The sequence below is a fragment of the Rhamphochromis longiceps genome, linkage group LG12 (genome assembly GCF_057381845.1).
Source record: "Rhamphochromis longiceps isolate RC_006_pf linkage group LG12, R_longiceps_female_GT1.1, whole genome shotgun sequence".
Taxonomy (NCBI): Eukaryota; Metazoa; Chordata; class Actinopteri; order Cichliformes; family Cichlidae; genus Rhamphochromis; species Rhamphochromis longiceps.
The window spans coordinates 36,035,540-36,052,939 of NC_140568.1; the positions used below are offsets into that span (position 1 = coordinate 36,035,540).

The 17,400-nt window shown below is 38.7% G+C and overlaps 2 protein-coding genes across 2 annotated transcripts; both read right to left on the reverse strand.

Annotated features, from left to right (window-relative positions):
- Positions 1-445: 445 nt before the first annotated feature.
- On the reverse strand, positions 446-6,114 carry LOC146657789 (uncharacterized). Its single transcript, XM_085426114.1, has 5 exons — positions 5,319-6,114; positions 4,036-5,084; positions 3,785-3,952; positions 2,671-2,763; positions 446-1,663 (listed from the first exon to the last, which is right to left on the reverse strand). The coding sequence occupies exons 2-5, from the start codon at positions 5,053-5,055 to the stop codon at positions 1,346-1,348; spliced, it is 1,599 nt and encodes a 532-aa protein (XP_085282240.1). The 5' UTR covers positions 5,056-5,084; positions 5,319-6,114; the 3' UTR covers positions 446-1,345.
- LOC146657790 (uncharacterized) lies at positions 5,080-8,888 on the reverse strand. Its single transcript, XM_085426790.1, has 4 exons — positions 8,642-8,888; positions 6,003-7,979; positions 5,319-5,603; positions 5,080-5,084 (listed from the first exon to the last, which is right to left on the reverse strand). Exons 2-4 carry the CDS (start codon positions 7,969-7,971, stop codon positions 5,080-5,082), a joined length of 2,259 nt encoding a protein of 752 aa, XP_085282916.1. The 5' UTR covers positions 7,972-7,979; positions 8,642-8,888.
- Between the last annotated feature and the right edge of the window lie 8,512 nt (positions 8,889-17,400).

Genomic DNA, 17,400 nt, shown 5'->3' on the forward strand with positions numbered 1-17,400 from the left:
TGTTGTTACTTAGTTTGAACTCAATACTGTTAAGTTAGATTTACGTAAGTGTATTGGCTAAATGTAACTTAATTGCAATGCTTAGCTGATACTTATCTTTGTTGCTTTAAGCCTACATAACTTGTTTAGGCAATATCTTTGTAATACTGTTACTTAGCTGGTACATAACTTTTCTGCTTTAGAAGGACATAACCTGGTTAGGTAGTATCTTTGTAAAACTGTTATGTAGCTGCTACATAACTTTGTTACTTTTGAATTATATAAAATTGTTAAGTAATTTCTATTCAATACAATTACAAATAAATCATTTACACTGGTTACTTCCATACAAAATAGCAAAGTTTCTTAAAAGTTACTTAAAGCAGTTATGTGGAACCACTTGACATAACATTTTTAAGTAAATCTTAGGGAGATCTTTTAGGAAGAAATGAAGACAGCACCCAAATTATCAAACACAATCCTGCCTTTAATAAGCACATTCAGTGCATATAAAATACTTTTTTCCAAGCACAACAGCTTAACACAAAGTGCAATCAATGCAACTTGTTACAAATTCCAAGTGAATATTTTGTGCAGAAAATGTAGATCAGTATAAAGTGCTAACCAACTTGTCGTCAAACTAAAATGATTAAAAAAAATGATCCAACAAAGTCCTGTCTTTACTAAGCACATTCAGTGCATATTAAATACTTGTTGACAGACCGAAAAGACTGTAGAGCCGTAGCTTAACACAAAGTGCAATCAATGCAGACAACTTGTTACAACTTTAACTAAATACTTTGTGCATAAAACAATATTTTACTTCAAAGATCAGTGAAGTGCTAACCAACTTGTCTTTCAACTGGTCCAGAAAGCATCCAAATTATCAAAAAAAATCCTACATTTTACAGGACGTTTCAGGAATTATTTTCAAACACTGATAAGCATGAAAGAGCAAACTAAACTCATTTAAAACAGTGAAAATTGGCTGTTTTGTTCAAAAACTGTACTGTAAAACAGTGCTACTCAGTTTTTCAAGTTATGGTTACATCCCAAGTTGCAGACAGCTGCCAAATGTCACATTCTTTGAAATATCAAATCACAGCGGCCTAACCGCTAGAACTTTTTAAAATGTCTGTCATTTTCTGTATGTTGTCAAGTAGCAGTAGAAGAAGTGCAACACCAATTTTTTAAGTAACAGTATTTTGCTAAAATGCAAATGAACATTATTGTTCTCTAAAACTGGTGAATGTTCCCAAGAAACAGTACTGACAATGAAAAAAAGTGTTTATGAACAACTTAACTATACCTGAACGTAAAGCATTCAAACTAAGTTAAGCAATAAGGGCCTCCCGCTTCCTCCTCTTTATTCAAGGAGTTTGTTTCTGAGCACTTGAACTTTGTTTGATAGCTTCTTAGCATCAAGTCCCATCAGTACTTTCTGAAAAAACTCAAAAGTGTACCTGAGGTTGGATGGGTAGCTCATGTTTAAAGTGTAGATCAGGCCGAACAACAACACAACAGCAGTGGCAACATCAGGAAGATCTCTGAGCACAGCGACACCCTCAATTATGATACCAATGTCTTCTGCCGGGTCAAGGTCACGCTCTCCTTCTGTTTTGATGACGTAGATGCCAATGAGCGTCTTCTCCATTTCACTTTCGGCCTCATGGAAGTCCACATCCTAAAAAAATTAATAAGTAAATAAACATAATAATACAAGTTGCAGGGTTTCATATCAATTAAAGGGATATTCCACCCAAAGTGGAAATTTGTCTATTACCATAAATTGCCAAGAGTTAGATAATTGAGAAAAAAGCATTTTGTAACCAGCACAGTACATTTCTGATCTTATACCCATTGTTCCTGGTGAGCTCAATAATCATGTCGACTGCAAATGAAAAGTAAAAAGTAACACGACGGATTTGCAGGAGGAGGCGATTTAGACTTGGGCCTACATTACGGTTACGCCAAAGCACCCTGTAACCCGCCATGGCATAGCACTTGGATACAACAGCAGTGGTTGAAAAAGCCTCTGGTTTCCATAAATAAACACATATTCGAATATCCATGCACCATGCAGCGGCGGCTTACAGTGTTGTATGTGGTAACCATAATGTATTCCCAAGTCTAAATCTACTCCTCCAAATCCTTCAAGTTACTTATTACTTTTCATTTAAAGTCGACATGATTATTGAGCTCACCAGGAATAATTCGTACCATTAAAGAGTCATTTGCAACCAAAATGCTTATAGTTCCCATTCACTCCATTTTTTAAATGCTAGGCAAAAGCAAATAGACTGCTGCCGGATCAGGAGAATTATTGCACTGGTTACAAAATTATTTTTTCTCACTTATCTTACTCTGGGTAATATGGTAATAGACCAATTTTCACTTTGGGGTGGAATATCCCTTTAAGCTGCAAAACAGTAGACAGCTCAGAGCGAGATGAGAGGTGTTGGTCCATCATCTGAGTACACGGCAGAACAACAAAGCAGAAAGACAGTACACTCAGCCCACATTACACCCCAACTGTAATGGCAAGGGTCACTCCCGCATAAGCTTGTGCTTTTATATCTCCAATAATGTTCTAATTTTAACTTTTTGTTATAATCTAATGAATGTGTGTGAGGAAAAATTACCGTCAGTTAAATTTTTATTACTGGAAATTGTTTCTATTTGATTACTTGCCTGATATTCTTTGATCAAGCTGTTCGGATCTTCATTGAGGTAGACTGCAAGTCCTTTCAGCGTACACACTCTTCTCATTGCAACTGTGTCGTTCTGTAAAACATAAAAGCAAATTTTACTTAGCTAAACTTTAAAGACATTTTCAGTTAACTTCAGCAAAATAAATGTATATAATGCTTTGAGAAAAAAAGTCCATGACACACTACAGAAGAACAACAAAATTTAAAATAAAAAAAATTAAGGAAAGAAGGAACATTATCATTTGAAAAAATGTGACGAGCAAAAAAAGGTAACCACAGGATCCCAAAAAAAACAGAAACCCGACCAAAAACAGCAGCATGAAGAATCCAGTGAGGAAGAGGATGAACAAGAGGTCACACCAAAGCCAGCCTGAACAGAGGATTTTTTTTTTAAAGTAAACCACTGAGTCCACTGATCTAAGGCTTAGGAGGAGAGTTCCAGAGTTTGGGGGCCACAGCAGCAATGATCTGTCACTTTTGGTCTTTAGACTGTTGTGCACTACCAGGCTTTGATCACTGGACCTCAGGGACCTGCTGGGGGTGTTGGGACTGAGAAGATCTCCATTGTATGATGGTGCTTGTCCATGTAAGGCCCTAAGGACCAGAACCAGGATCTTGAAATGAACCTTGAAGTTGACCAGCAGCCAGTGACGCTGGAAGAGAAGCAGGGTGACGTGGGTGTGTTTGGAGGACTTGAACAGGAGGTTTTGCAAGGACAAATGAAAAAACAGTTGTAGTACTAAGCTCAGAGACCTCCCTTTATCCCGTCTTGGTTTGAAAGGTGCCTGATGGCAGTTTATTCTAGCTTCAGCTTTTCTACTGTAAATGCCAAAATTCTCCCCAGGGAGCCGTGGCAAATCCCGTTTTGGAAACGCTACTGTTCTGTAAAAACAGCTTTTAATTCTGGCAATTTTTTTTATAAAGTATCCAAATCAACTTAAAACTTTATTACTGTGACAACACTATCATGAAAAGGACAAAGAATAAACAATCCCATAATACCAACATTAAACTTTACCTTACAATAGAAGGAGACAACAAAATCATATGTATTAAAAGAGGGAATGAAGCATTGAAAAAAATTAATTCCAAACCTCATCAATTGCAGCCATGATTTCTGTGATCTTGCGTCCAGATGTTCCTCCCTTGTTTCTGAAGACTTTGGTCAGTTTGGTTGTGTTGTTGTCCAGCTGTGCCATAAATGTGGATGTTAGCGGGATCGTAGTGATGCGCTGGAATTCAGCATTTATCTGTAAAATAAACAAATGTTTAGCGTGATGGGTTTAAAATATTGCATGTGGAGTGCATTTGCAGATCAACTGATTCAGTTACCTCACGTGGAGAAAAAAAGAGCTGGCCATCGGCTTTTAAAGTCAGCTACGAAGGGCATGTCCTGAAGAATTTCTTGCCTCCGGTGAGGAAAGGTTTGGGCCATTTTTGCTTTGATGGTTTCATTGTTGTTCTTCTTCTTGAACTCTGAAAGCAGCACCAACCTTTCTTCTTCCTGACTCTCTCGGGTTTCTCCAGCTGGATAATCAGGGCAGAAATTCACCTCTGCTCTCCTGGGTTTCTTGACGTGGTTGGGATGCACATTACTGTTCCCTCTTCTTTTGAGAGAATTGATGACCAACTCACTACACCCTAAGTTCTTCAGTTTTCCACGATAGTTTGACATTTTATACTTCAAACTGATCTTCCATGCAGAAAATCCAGTTTCTGAACCCTTCTCTTTCAAGCATGGATGCTTTACAACCAAAGCTTGGCAAACATCACTAAGATTGCTGTCTGAAGGGTAAGCTTTGTACTTCATAATTTCTGAAGACAAGCTCTCTAAAATGTCAGACTTGAGCTTTGGTTTTAGGGTTAAAAGTGTTCCATTGGCTTGGAATTCCTGGTTGCCTTTTGTCAATTGCAGCTCTACATCGAAGCTAAACTCAGGTATGCGAAAGTCCAGTGGCCAGGCTTCTGATCGCAGCGTGGAGTTTGCTGAGCTCGAGGAGCTTGATGACCTGGATTCTGGCAATGACAGTATATCTGTGTCATAATCAGGGTTGTGGCCAGAGCAGGGGCTACCCAAGTTAAATGAGGACACACTGCTTTCATTACTACCAGTGGATGTTTCTGGAACACCTGTTTTAATCACTTTTATTTTGTCCATGTCTTTTAGATCAAATGTGGATGTCATGTTAAGGAACTGATTAAAATCTGTGTCCATGTACTGCAATCTGAACTGTTCAGAAACTCCGCACTGATTTTCAATCTCCGCTTTGAGCTCGTTAACATTCTTTGGTATCCCCAAAGGAAGGGTTAACTTGAGTGCGTTGTTCTCCCCCAGGATTATCAGAAGCTTTGTTGGGGCTGTCATTTCTGATGTCCCAATCTCCAACTGTTACTCTAAAAAATAAGTGCAAGAACATGAGCAGGTGGTTCCCAAACTTCAGTACATGTTACATTTTTTTAGTGGTATTCAGAATTTTGCAGCACAATTTTTTTTCTAGTATTTTTACAAGGCTTGAAACATATCCGAGTAGATTTAAGTTCTGGTCCAACTATTTTTAAGAACCAAACTTTGAGAAGTACTGCTATACAGCACAAAAATTAAATCGGCAACATGGACATTAAAATTACCTGAACAGTGTATGTATCTCTTTAATGTAACCATGCGAGAAGCTCCGACTTGGTAGTCACAAAGTGGATAACAATCCACCAGATCCTCATGTGCAACAAGAGAAATTTCCTTTGGAGATGGGTCAATTTTGAAGGATCCATAGTGTTCAGTGTACCACGAGCTCAGTTTTTTTACTATAAACACCAACGAATCTGCCAAAATACACATCTGCAGGATTTCAGCAAACTCTGGCAGACCCCCCAGTGATCCATGTACTATTAACATGCCCTTCCTGTAGTAGATGCCTGCAACAGACACACTCTGGGCAAGGCTAACTACAGCTGTGTCAGGGTACTTTTCAGCAAGACAATGTGCAATTTCACGTTTGAGAAGTTCTACTGGGACTGCCGAGACTCGTGAAACCTCAAAAGTGGCTTTGCTACAGCCTGATGAATGCATGTAATGGCCAATCATGAGCTGGTGTTTGGTTGACAAAGACAGGGTTATGTTTTTGAAGCAGTTTGTGTGTCTAGCAACTTTTTAAAAAAATGTGTGCTTTGCCTCGAATCTGATTGTCCATAATAAGGCAAGTGGACCAAAATGGCGAATTATTGAGGGATAATGAGCCAGAAAGTGATGTTTTGGCAATGGTCTTCTATCTGGGCATACTTCTTTGTACCTTTGATGGTGGTCTAAAATCTTACTCTCCAGGTATGCAACTGAGTCACTGTTATGAACAGGACACACAACAAGCTCAACAATATCCTTCAAATCTAGTAGAAGTTCCCAAGCTGGTTCGTTTTCAGGTATGTGTTGTCCAATAATAAGTGGCTGAAGTCTTAGTAAACACCAATTTTCATGTGCATTGCCACCAACAGTTTTTTTACTAAGAAAATTGTGAGGCAATTTCTGAGGGCGATTAGTCTGATCCCCTCCTTTGTAGGGAAATGACTGAACAAGTCTATTTAGATTTTCAAAAGTGATGTACTTCTTGCCTATTAGTATTCGAAGGCACTCAGCTATCTCAAAAGGCACAATACCTTCAAAAAGGTCATGTGCAAGATCAGGGGGGAATCCTGTAGTGACCTTGAAGAAAGACAGACTGTCTGCTAAGACACACGAGCTTTTCACACCACAACAAGCTACCCCTGTCTCACGTGCAGTTGCTATGTGTACACGATGGAGCTCCTCAGTTCTCAGAGAAAAGTCACTATTTGTAGCTTTTGATTCAATTTCTGAGCGTGTAGCAGTACAAAACCTGCAAAAGTAATCTCCAGAAAAACTTTCCACAAAACCGGCCAATCCATGAGCTCCGAGGCTGTCTGCCACTACATATTGGACAGTGCCTTTAAAGTTGACCCCTAAATTGTCAATGAACACTCCCTGCTGCTCTAAAATGACAAGGTCTTGCAAAAGTGGCTCAAATATTTTTGAATAGCCAAAGGTCCTAAGGTCCTCACTTTTGCACAAGAGAGCCAAATAAATAGAAGAGAGGGATGAATGACTACCTGGTGGCAAGTTACCTAAAATCCAGTAAACTGAGCAAAGTTTATGCTTTTTCCGTGATGTCCCCAATGGATTGCAAATTTCGAAATCATCAACATAAAGACAAATAGAGATTCTTAGTTCACCGCCTGAGAAAAACTCATTATTTTGAAAATGTAGACCATCTTTATATGATGTATACTTTTCCTTATTTACAAAAGGATTCTGATTGTGGCTAGTGACAAATTTGTTCAGTATGTTTTCTTGTTTAAATATCTGCTGTAATGATTTTAGAATAGGAATATACTGAAAGGTCCTCTTGCTTTGGGAGTCGAGAATGTATTCAATTGGATCAATTACTTCAAAATGTTTTCTGTAATACTGTCTGCGTTTGAAGGCAGTGGCAAGTGTGCCGTCCTTTTCTATGGCTTTTAACAAAGGGTTAAAAGAAACTGCCTTTGTCAGTTCTTCAATAACAGGCTGGTCTAGACAAAGGTTATGATTCTTGAGTATGTCTACAATTACTTGATTTGTCAAAGGCACTGATGCACAGCTTATCAGGTAGTGCAATTCTGAAAGCAACTCGTCAATTGCTATGCTGGGAACATGAAAATAGTTTTCCAACTTAAGTAAAAGAGATGCAAAATTAAGTTCTATTACATTTGCCAAATCTTCAGTCTCACTTGTAGTTGTATCGTGATCAATATTTGCACTTATGTCCTCTTCTACAATAGTGTCTGTACTGTCATCAGCTGATGTTTGGCCTACAATAGTGTTAGCAATACCGATTTTGAAGTCTTTTAAGGTATAAGGATTGTGTTTCCTATTTCGATGAGACTTGAATGTACCATAGATATTTGTTTTGAAAGAACAACCCTCAAACATGCAATGCACAGTCTCGTTACATTTTAGATGGTTGTTAATGTGAGAAAAATACTCCTGCTCCGAAGCTATGTTGCAGCAGGAACACAAATGGCAGTTAAATGTTGCCAAACTCACAGACTTGTCTAGAGTTCTTTGGGTATGTGATCTGCTTAAGTGGCTATGTAGAGCATTCCATGTTTTGAAAACACAGACACAATCAGAATAGGCACATGGATACTGCTGTCTACTATGAACTAACCTGTAGTGTTTTAATAACAGAGCTCGTGATGACACCACTTTTTTGCACAATTTGCACTGCCACATCAACGTATCTGGGGGAGAAGCACAAAAGACATTTTCATTACACTGTCCCTGAAAAAACTAAATAATTTGCACATTGTTAATGTTTCATATTAATCAGTTTTATTTTTAATATTGTATGCTACAACAATGAATTTATTGATCTACATCATCACCACTGCATATTGTGTAAATGTGTGTGTAATCTGACATTAAAAGTCGAGTGAGAAATCCCATGGACATTGTACAACATTAATGCAGTTCATCTTACACCAGCTTACTAAATGCTTTCTGCAAGCTACATCAAAACGTAAGCTGAAATATTAGACAGAAAATACACCCTAACCTGTCTGCTAGCGAGGAGCGCTTCTCCACTGTTGTTGGCTAAAGTGCAACGCAGTCAGGCGTCCGAGTATAAACTTGGCGCGAAAGTGCGTGCCGGACCGAATGCGCTGCCTGTACCGACGCGTACCGACGCTAGCGCTACACTACATTTGGGCTGAAAACAGAGCTTTGCTATTGCAATGGAGTCCCCTCCAAAATCATTTGGAAACTCACGTGCAGCAAGTCCACGTTAGCAAACCTTTACCGGGCAAAACCCTGCCTGTACTCTTTTCTTAGTAGCACTTGCGACATTAACTGACGTGTGAACATATATATGTAGACGGGCTTTACAAGAAAAATGACTTCTTACCTGATTTTTGGACAAAAATGCGGCTGAACCAGTCCACATGGCGAAGAAATAGCAAGCTTGAGAAAGAGGGTGGTGCGCATGCGCATTGGCCCTTATTTAGGCGGGCTCTGCACGCAGCAGTATGTGCAGAGGGACAAACCTGTGAATTTACTCAACAATGTTACGTTGACACAGTTCAATGACTTTGTGTAACAACAAAAAGTAACAACATTTCATTAAATTTGCACAAACACTTTAAGGATTTTTGCAAAATCGAGTTTATTAAGAACAAACAACAAAATCTACTTTAGTAAAAGCAGAGATAGGCTGAGTTCATTTTTTTGAGTGTATAAACCTACATATACTAAACTCTGTATCTATTGCTTTTTACTAAGTGTTTTATTTACTTTAATCACTGGCTTGTAGTGTAGCACCACACTTAATATACAGTTTTTCCTTGAAAATGGTATCACACACCAAGACTTTCATTTTATCTAAATACACCATCACTGCTCTGGTTAATATTGTCTGATATAAAACCTTCCTTCTTAATGAACACCTTGAAATTAATAATAATAATAATAATAAATAATGGATTGCATTTATATAGCGCTTTTCGAGACCCTCAAAGCGCTTTACAATTCTGCTATTCATTCACTCTCACATTCACACACTGGTGGAGGCAAGCTACAGTTGTAGCCACAGCTGCCCTGGGGCAGACTGACAGAAGCGAGCCTGCCATATCGCGCCATCGGCCCCTCTGGCCATCACCAGTAGGCGGTAGGTGAAGTGTCTTGCCCAAGGACACAACAACCAAGACAGACAGAGCTGGGTATCGAAAAGGCAACCTTCCAGTTACAAGATGAGCTTCCCAACCCCCTGAACCCAAAATAACCCAAACATGGATCTAAATCTATTTCACTTACACCACAAAAACCATCACCTCTTTTATTTTGTGTACTGTTTAGCTCTTTAATGCTAAATGAGAATGCTGATTTATTGTGTAAAGCTTAATGTTTACTTTTCAGCATCATCCCAGTAGCTACATATTTTGCTGAATACACACAGCCTCTAATGTATGACATGCAACACATCACTTAGAGGAGGGCAACTGGCTTGTGTGAGCCATCTGTCCCATCTCACTCAGCAAACGCCAAAGGGATTTCCACAAAGCAAACACTGGTTAGCCTCGCTATTTAGTGTGGAGAGCCACCGTAGCCAACAACTTCACTTTCAGAAAATAGCTCAGTCTACCCCTGAAACATCACCAGTGTGAGTGGAGGAGTGTGTAATCCATATGATTCTGCACTGGCCCAGATACTGAAGCAGTGAATAATTCTCTGGCACAGATCCAAACTGGATGTGGTTTCACTATTTGCTGTAGATCTTCTTCCAAAGGGGGGGGGCTTGCAATCCAAGATCCTCTGTGGTTCAACCATGCCATGCCTGCATATTTAACTGATATGCAGGTTTCCTTGCAGTAATCACCCTACAGATTAAAACAACAGCAAGAGAAAAACAAATTTTGTTGTCATTTTACTTCCTGCTGTTACCTTTTTTTATTTTCAATCACAGCCATTGACAAAATCTAAGAACATATAAAGAATGAAGCATTTAAAATGAAACCAGTTTCTCAAGTACTTTAAAAGTTTCTTTTGGCCTGCAATTGGTTAAATACAGCTGCTTGTAATGTACTCTGCTTTTATACAGTGTTGTACTTTCCCACAGATAAGTTAGATGATGTAATGCTATTTGAACATACCGTATTGCCCAGCGCAGTTTTAATAGAGTTTGATCGTAGAGCAAGCTAAAACATCTGCATTAAATCCTAATTGAATTCTTCACAACCGAGAAAAAAAGGACTTTTGCAGAGACTCTGTAGTTTATAGTCATCAAGAAACGCACAATAAGAGTCAGAGAAGAGACAATTTGGCTTTTGTGACAGAAATGTCCCCAGAAAAGGCCCCTGTAGTAACAAACCCAACGTTGGATCCTTGCTCTGGTTGAAAGTGAAAAATGTAAATATACTTTTTTGAAAGTGATGGAAGAAACAATGGACCCGATGGACTCCAAAACAGATTTAAATAACACCTACACTCTATATTGTCTGTCATTTTGCATTGATCAGTTTTACACATGGATCCAATAATTCAAAATCAGTGCTCTGCTGGTAAACCTGCCATCCTGGCATTCACAGCTCTGTCACTTTAACAAGCAAAAAAATTGCTGCAGATTAAGCATGCCCTGTACTCTCTTAACATTCGCCACTGGCAGCAGCTTGAGAATATAACTCGCTGCACCGCAAACACTACTCAGGAACAGGACAAAGACCCTAAGGTGCCATTAAGTTCCACAAATCCCAATCCTACAGAGCATGGCCTGGAACAAGTCCCATCCTTAGACACTCAGAAAGCTAAAGGATGAGTGCCAGAGACCAGAGGATACCCCCAGAGGTCTCATGTCCATCCCTTTACAGGTCAAAACTGTTTTGGTGGCATGAGAGGCCCTGGCTGGTTGATATAATTTACAATATTTAAGTCAAAGTGGGTTTTCATTGCTCCTTTAAAAAAATGTCATTCTTTATTGTGAAGCCGGGGAAATCCTGAAGCTATAGTGATGTGCAAGCAGCTTCATTTACATCACTCATTAGAGACCAGGGAGTGAGTAACCCGCAAAGACATGTCAGTAGATGGTCTGTGAAACAGTCATTCAGGGAACATTCTTTGATTGCTCATTGGACAAATCGACATACAGCAAATAAAAGAGGGTCTTACGTGCAGACGTTAATGCGCGCACACACAGAGAGCTTCCCGTTAGTGTGCGGGCCTCTTATTGTGCAGCTCAGCCATCTGTCTCTCAGCAGTAGGTCCTTGTTACCTGTTGTACTCTTTCTTACCATGCTCATTCACCAATCCACGCTCAGTGCCAGCAGTCCCTTTCACCATCTCATTTAGTAAAGAGATCTCAACCAAAATTCCTCCCAGAAAGACGGATCCAAGTGTCTTACAGTTTGACAAAGACCAGAAAAAGAAGCTTATCTGTGCTGCTTGTTCAAACTAAGTAAGTATTAGTTATTAAAGCTTCTGACCTTTTCAGTAATTAAGGATTATTTTGACCTGTATGGACCTAAATAAACGGGCAAACAAAATTCTTCAAGCTGTGTAACATTTCAGATGTATGTCACCTCACTGTCAGAGCCTTTAGCAACTGGTGTAGTTGATATTGGGAGCAATGGGATACAGATGCTTCTCCTGAGAGCATGTGAGGGGATTTGCCTTTGGCCCCCGCTCAGATGAGATGCAAAGTTTATGCTGAACTAGTCTGCAGTAGTCTTAGAAGTCAGTTGGATGTCCAGACCTGTACCATATGGACCTAGTTAGAAGCAAGCCTTAGGCCCTTTTTGTCTCTGTACGGGACCAATCATTGCAGGCAGCGTGAGGCTTCAAAGATTATAGTCAAAGTTTATGTTTGTTGGACGCAAGAACAAAAAACCTGGCATCTAATAATGATTCCTGAGAAGTGTAATGAAACTTGGATGGAATGTAATTAATATTCAAGTTAACTGGATTGCTGTTTACCTTAAACATGCATGGTCTTCATGCAATTTTTGTGCACTTTGTCAAGTTCTGGCCACATCAAAATGTCAAATGGGAGTGAATCAGTATACTTTAGTTCAAAATTAGAGATGCATTCCAAACAGCCAGAGAGGTTTTTTAATTAGCAAAAAAACCATTTACATATAAATGTTTAAATAAATAAATACATTTATGTATTTTTTCTAAAAAGTCCCAGCAGCTGTTTGCGTGCCATTCCTTCTAATGACCTTTGGTTAACTTTGCACCTAACGTCCTAATGTGGTCATTATCATTGATAACAGGAAGTTAATTTTCCTGTTCCTAAACTACCCAACCTTTTCTTACCAATGACCTCTCAGAATAAGGGGCCAAGGCCAATTATAAGCAAGCTACTTATTGTGCTTTAGTGAGTCCAGATGTTGTTGCCCAGCTTAGTTAAAGTCACAGCAGAGAGTAAATGACCGCAATGAGTCAGATCCAAACTCAAAATAACCTGAAAATAAAGACAATGTAAAAAATAAACAACAACAAAAAAATTTGATTTATCTACTGTTTTTAAATGAGCCCCTTACACACTATGATATGCAGTCTTCATTAAGTTACTTTAAGTCAATATTTTTAACAGTTGACTCCAAGCTTTTGACATTTCACATTTTAACTACCATTTACAAGTCCATCTTAACACAAAACTCGCACACACCATGTCAACTTAAAAACCACGGTTTCTATAGCAGAAAAAGCACAGCATTCTTAGAGGATATCCAAATTCCATAGGAATGCAGTGTCTTTCATTTGCTTATCTGTTCTTCAGCACTGTCCAAACTTACACTATTCCAGAAACAAAATAACTAAATAAATTATTTTTGTGAAGCTATTAAACACATGTGCTTGCTTCACCATTTGAGGCAAAAGCACACCCTTGAGTACAACCAGGCTTGGAGGCACATGAGGGAGATACTAGCAGCTGGTGATGTGCGAACTGAAAATTTATAGATTATTTTTACGCACTTTCTCCATATGACCAGAAGAGCTAACAATGAATGGAAATTGCTAGAGGACTCACATGGCCTTAAAGGGGAGGTTTAAACAACTGGTTAAAAAGCTTTACCTAAAGTACAACACTCAAGATGTGCCAATATTATGTGAAAATAATAAATGATTAAATGAATATTAAATAACTGAGGAGTTACAAGGTTAACTGACTTTAGTTATTGTTAAACATAAGTGGAAAGCAGTTATCTCGTACCTAACATTTCCAGGGAGAAACACCACTGAAGCTACCTTTGTGTTTGCATGACTTACACATTCTCACTCTATATAATGCTGTGTCACTTCTATTGCGCTAAAATCTTGCTGCTGCTGGCACCTTGTTTCAGAATCAGAATCAGAATCAGAAACTTTATTGTCATTGTCATGAGAACAACGAAATTAAGAATGGTCCCCGATCATTGCATCATCCCTAGCAATATCAAAATATAAATAAAACAATAAAATTCAATAAATAAAATAGATAGAATACTTAAAATACTAATAAGATATAACAGTAAAACATTCACATACATTCCCACATTTCAGTAGATAAACACTGTGAACTGGGCTGTCGTTGGAAAGCTCATTGGAAAAGAAGGATGGATAATGCTCTTCATTTTGTTAGCATTAACGCTGCACGCTGCAATAAATAATCGATAAAGCACTGCTCGGTATTTCTTTTTATCATCATAAATATCATTATTGCAAAATTGGTTGGAAATCGTGATGCAATCTTACGGCTATATTGTCCACCCCTACTGTGGCTAAAAACAGAGACGGCTCATTATTAATATTGCAGTCTTGATAAGTGCACCGTTTTGTGGGCTGATGCTGTGCTAGCCTTTATTACACACGTTCAAGCTTAACAGGAAGGGAATTTTCAAAAATCAACAGCCTGTTTCAGTGGTGTCTAAACACACATCACATTTTCAAGCTTGTGTATTTTAACATTTGAGAATTGTGACACCGCTGCAGACACATTCAGAATGTAAAGTTGACATTTTATTCATCTTTTAGAGACACACTTCACAGTAAGTAACACTGCAGAAAGTTGTGGAATGACTCCTGCTGAGTGTCTGGCTCTCGTCAATCCACAAACCAGACATGCAATCTGGATTATGTGTTGCTCTTTTTTTTTCTTTTAATTTCAATATACACAACCTACAAAGATGCTGTGGTTTAATAAAATAAATAAATAAATAAAAGCCAACTAAAATCAATCACTGTATGCATGTCATGTAAGAGGCTTGCTTCTTGCTACAGAGCTGCTTCTAGGGTTTGGGGTTTCCGAGGGTAGTCCATGAACAATTTATGTGCTTTTTTGTTTGTTTACTGTGGTTTGCCGGCCATAAAAATAAAGTCAGCTGAAGGAATCTCTCTTGCTTGCGTTCCTTCTCTCTCTGTGTTTTTCTCTCACTCAGTCACTCTCTTTCACTCTTGGCTGACTGTCAAACCCTCCGAGCTATTTGGAACGCCACACCCACCGTTGGCCAGGACTGAAATTAATTGCTGACTAAAAAAGCGCCTAGCAACTCCATCGCCGTGCAGCAAAACACATCAACAGGTTGTCACTTGTGATATCAGGCATGTTGGCTCCTCTGAATTATAAGAGCTGACACCAGTAAATGATACACCAGCAAAAGAATTTACATGACATCATGGAGCCCAACATCTTATAGGAAAGAACATAAAGTACAATGGCTCTTACACTCACCATTTTTTCTTTTTCAATCGTTGTTCACCAGTTTACACATAAACCTTAAGCTACATGCTACCAATATTCTAACACAAATATAACCAAAAAGTTGAAAACAAGTACAAAGAGCATGTCACAGTAAAATGTTGTGTCCACAGTGATTGTGCTTTATAAATAGGCACAGTTAGAAATGGAGGCTACACACCTGACTGCTCATCGCTGCTTTTGTTACCAGATGAAAACCAAGCTTTAGTGCTTGCTTTACTTTACTTTGTTTAAAATGATGAAACTTTTTTGTTCACAGTAATTCTTTTGTTCTTTTCCATGATATCATTTTAGTTTGTATAAACCATTCATCACTAACAACTTCAACAACATGCCATGTCCCCTACAGTTTGCTGAGTGTAGAGAAATGTTCACCGTAGGAAATTGAAAAATAGGAATACAAGCTGGGGCAGCGGAAATGAAAATAATGAAGTCAGGCATTTGGAGGCCTGCATTCAAAACCTGAAGGAGTTCGGTCTGAGACCTTTTTATTAACCTGTGTCTTTGGTTAGAGGAATGCTTATGAAGTGCAGCTGGCAAACAGTCCCCAAGGCAAAACATGTTTATAATAGACCATGATACCCCTTCCCTTCTCCGTTTTGTTTTTTCTTTCTGAACACTGTGCATCACAACAAAATTCAGATCTTTGAATATAATACCTGTGATAGTTTTGATTAATGATAATGATGGAAATGCACAATAAATACATTTAACAAAGGCAGCTCACTTAATTCAAAACTCACTACAGAGTTTACAGCTTATTCTAACTCGATAAATGCTTAACACAGTAAATTCCTTCAGTGATTTTCTGCCTCTAATTTTCACTTAAAAGACAACATGCATGTCATGACAGTTTTTCCTTATCGTTCCATCTCTTGCTGGTACCGTCTTCCACTTATGGCAAAGAATGTCTGCTGCGTTGTCAGAGTGTGCAGGTGGAGGTTGTACAAGCAAGAAGACACACAGAAAAATACGCTGACTTAAAAGAGAGCTGACTTTGGACAGTCTGAAGTCTCAGTCTGAAAAGCTCAGATAAGAGTTTGCAAGTGGGTATATTTTTGGATCCACTGTTTCGACTGATCAAAACATTAATAATAATGGCATGTTTTATTTTTAAATTGTCTTTTAGACCATCTCTAAGAGTTAGCACATAATTGCACCACCAACTGCAGACTGCAAACAGATACATTTATGATCATCCAAGCTTCACTCCTTGTAAACAGGGTAATGTAGATAAACAGTTGTTACTATGCATTATGCTGGATGTCAGATGTATGTCTGAGCATATTCCAAAATGTCCTGTCCTTATAAGAGGAACACATCCCATAGATGATAATAAATTATCATAAATTTGTGTCTATTGCCAAATACAGTAGTTTCTCGAGCAGGTAGCAGCCTTGTTTTTGTACTGGACTCTCAAAATGGCTAACAGTTATCATACACCCTCTGGACACTGTAGTGTTCTTACCTGACAGAACCTGTCAGGTAAGAACAGGAAACTGAGGCTACAATTTGCACAAGCTCATGAAAAATGGACAACAGAAGGGAGAAAAAATAGAAAAACATTGCTTGGTCTTATAAGTCTTGATTTGTGCTGTAAATGGTACAGTCAGATTTGGCATAAACAACATAAAAGCATGGATTCATCCTAACTTGTATCAACAATTCAGGCTGCTGGTGGTGGTGGTGGTGGTGTAAGGGTGTGGGAGACATTTTCTTGGCACATTTTGGACCCTTTAGTACAAACTGGGCATTTTTAAAAGCCACAGCCTATCTGAGAATTGTTGCCATTCACCATGTCCATCCCTTTACGACCACGGTGTAATAATACATGTCACAAAGCTCCAACTGGTTTCAAATAATCTCCATAGTCGCCAGATCGCAATCTAGTAGATGTTGGAATTGAGATTGTAAACAGGAGATTTGCATCACTGATTTGCGGACAACAAATTTGCATCAACCATGTGATGCTCTCATCCACCTTGATGCAAGTATGCCATGATGAATAAAAGTAGTCATGAAGGCAAAAGGGGATCTAATCCAGCATTAGTAAGGTGTACCAAAGTGGTTAGTGAATGAGTTGGACCCAACAGTATAAAGCCAGATTCAGATTTATCAAAACAGGTCTGAGACAAGGCTTGAGAATGCAGGATAAGGCCTAGTGACGTAAGTGTTTTCTAAATTACATCCATTTGTCATTTTCACACATGCACTCAGGCAGACTGTCCTGCACTGGTGTCTCTTTTCGTAGCTCTTCATCTACACAGAGAAAAGGATTATGAAAACTCAACTGATATGGATGCTGGAGAGACTCACTTGTATGCACTCTAGTATGTCAGCCCTGGTTGATGACACTGAATCCGCTGTCATACGTAACAAACAAAATAAAATACAATCTTTAAAAAGATGGTACAAGCAAAAATGACTTGTTTAAC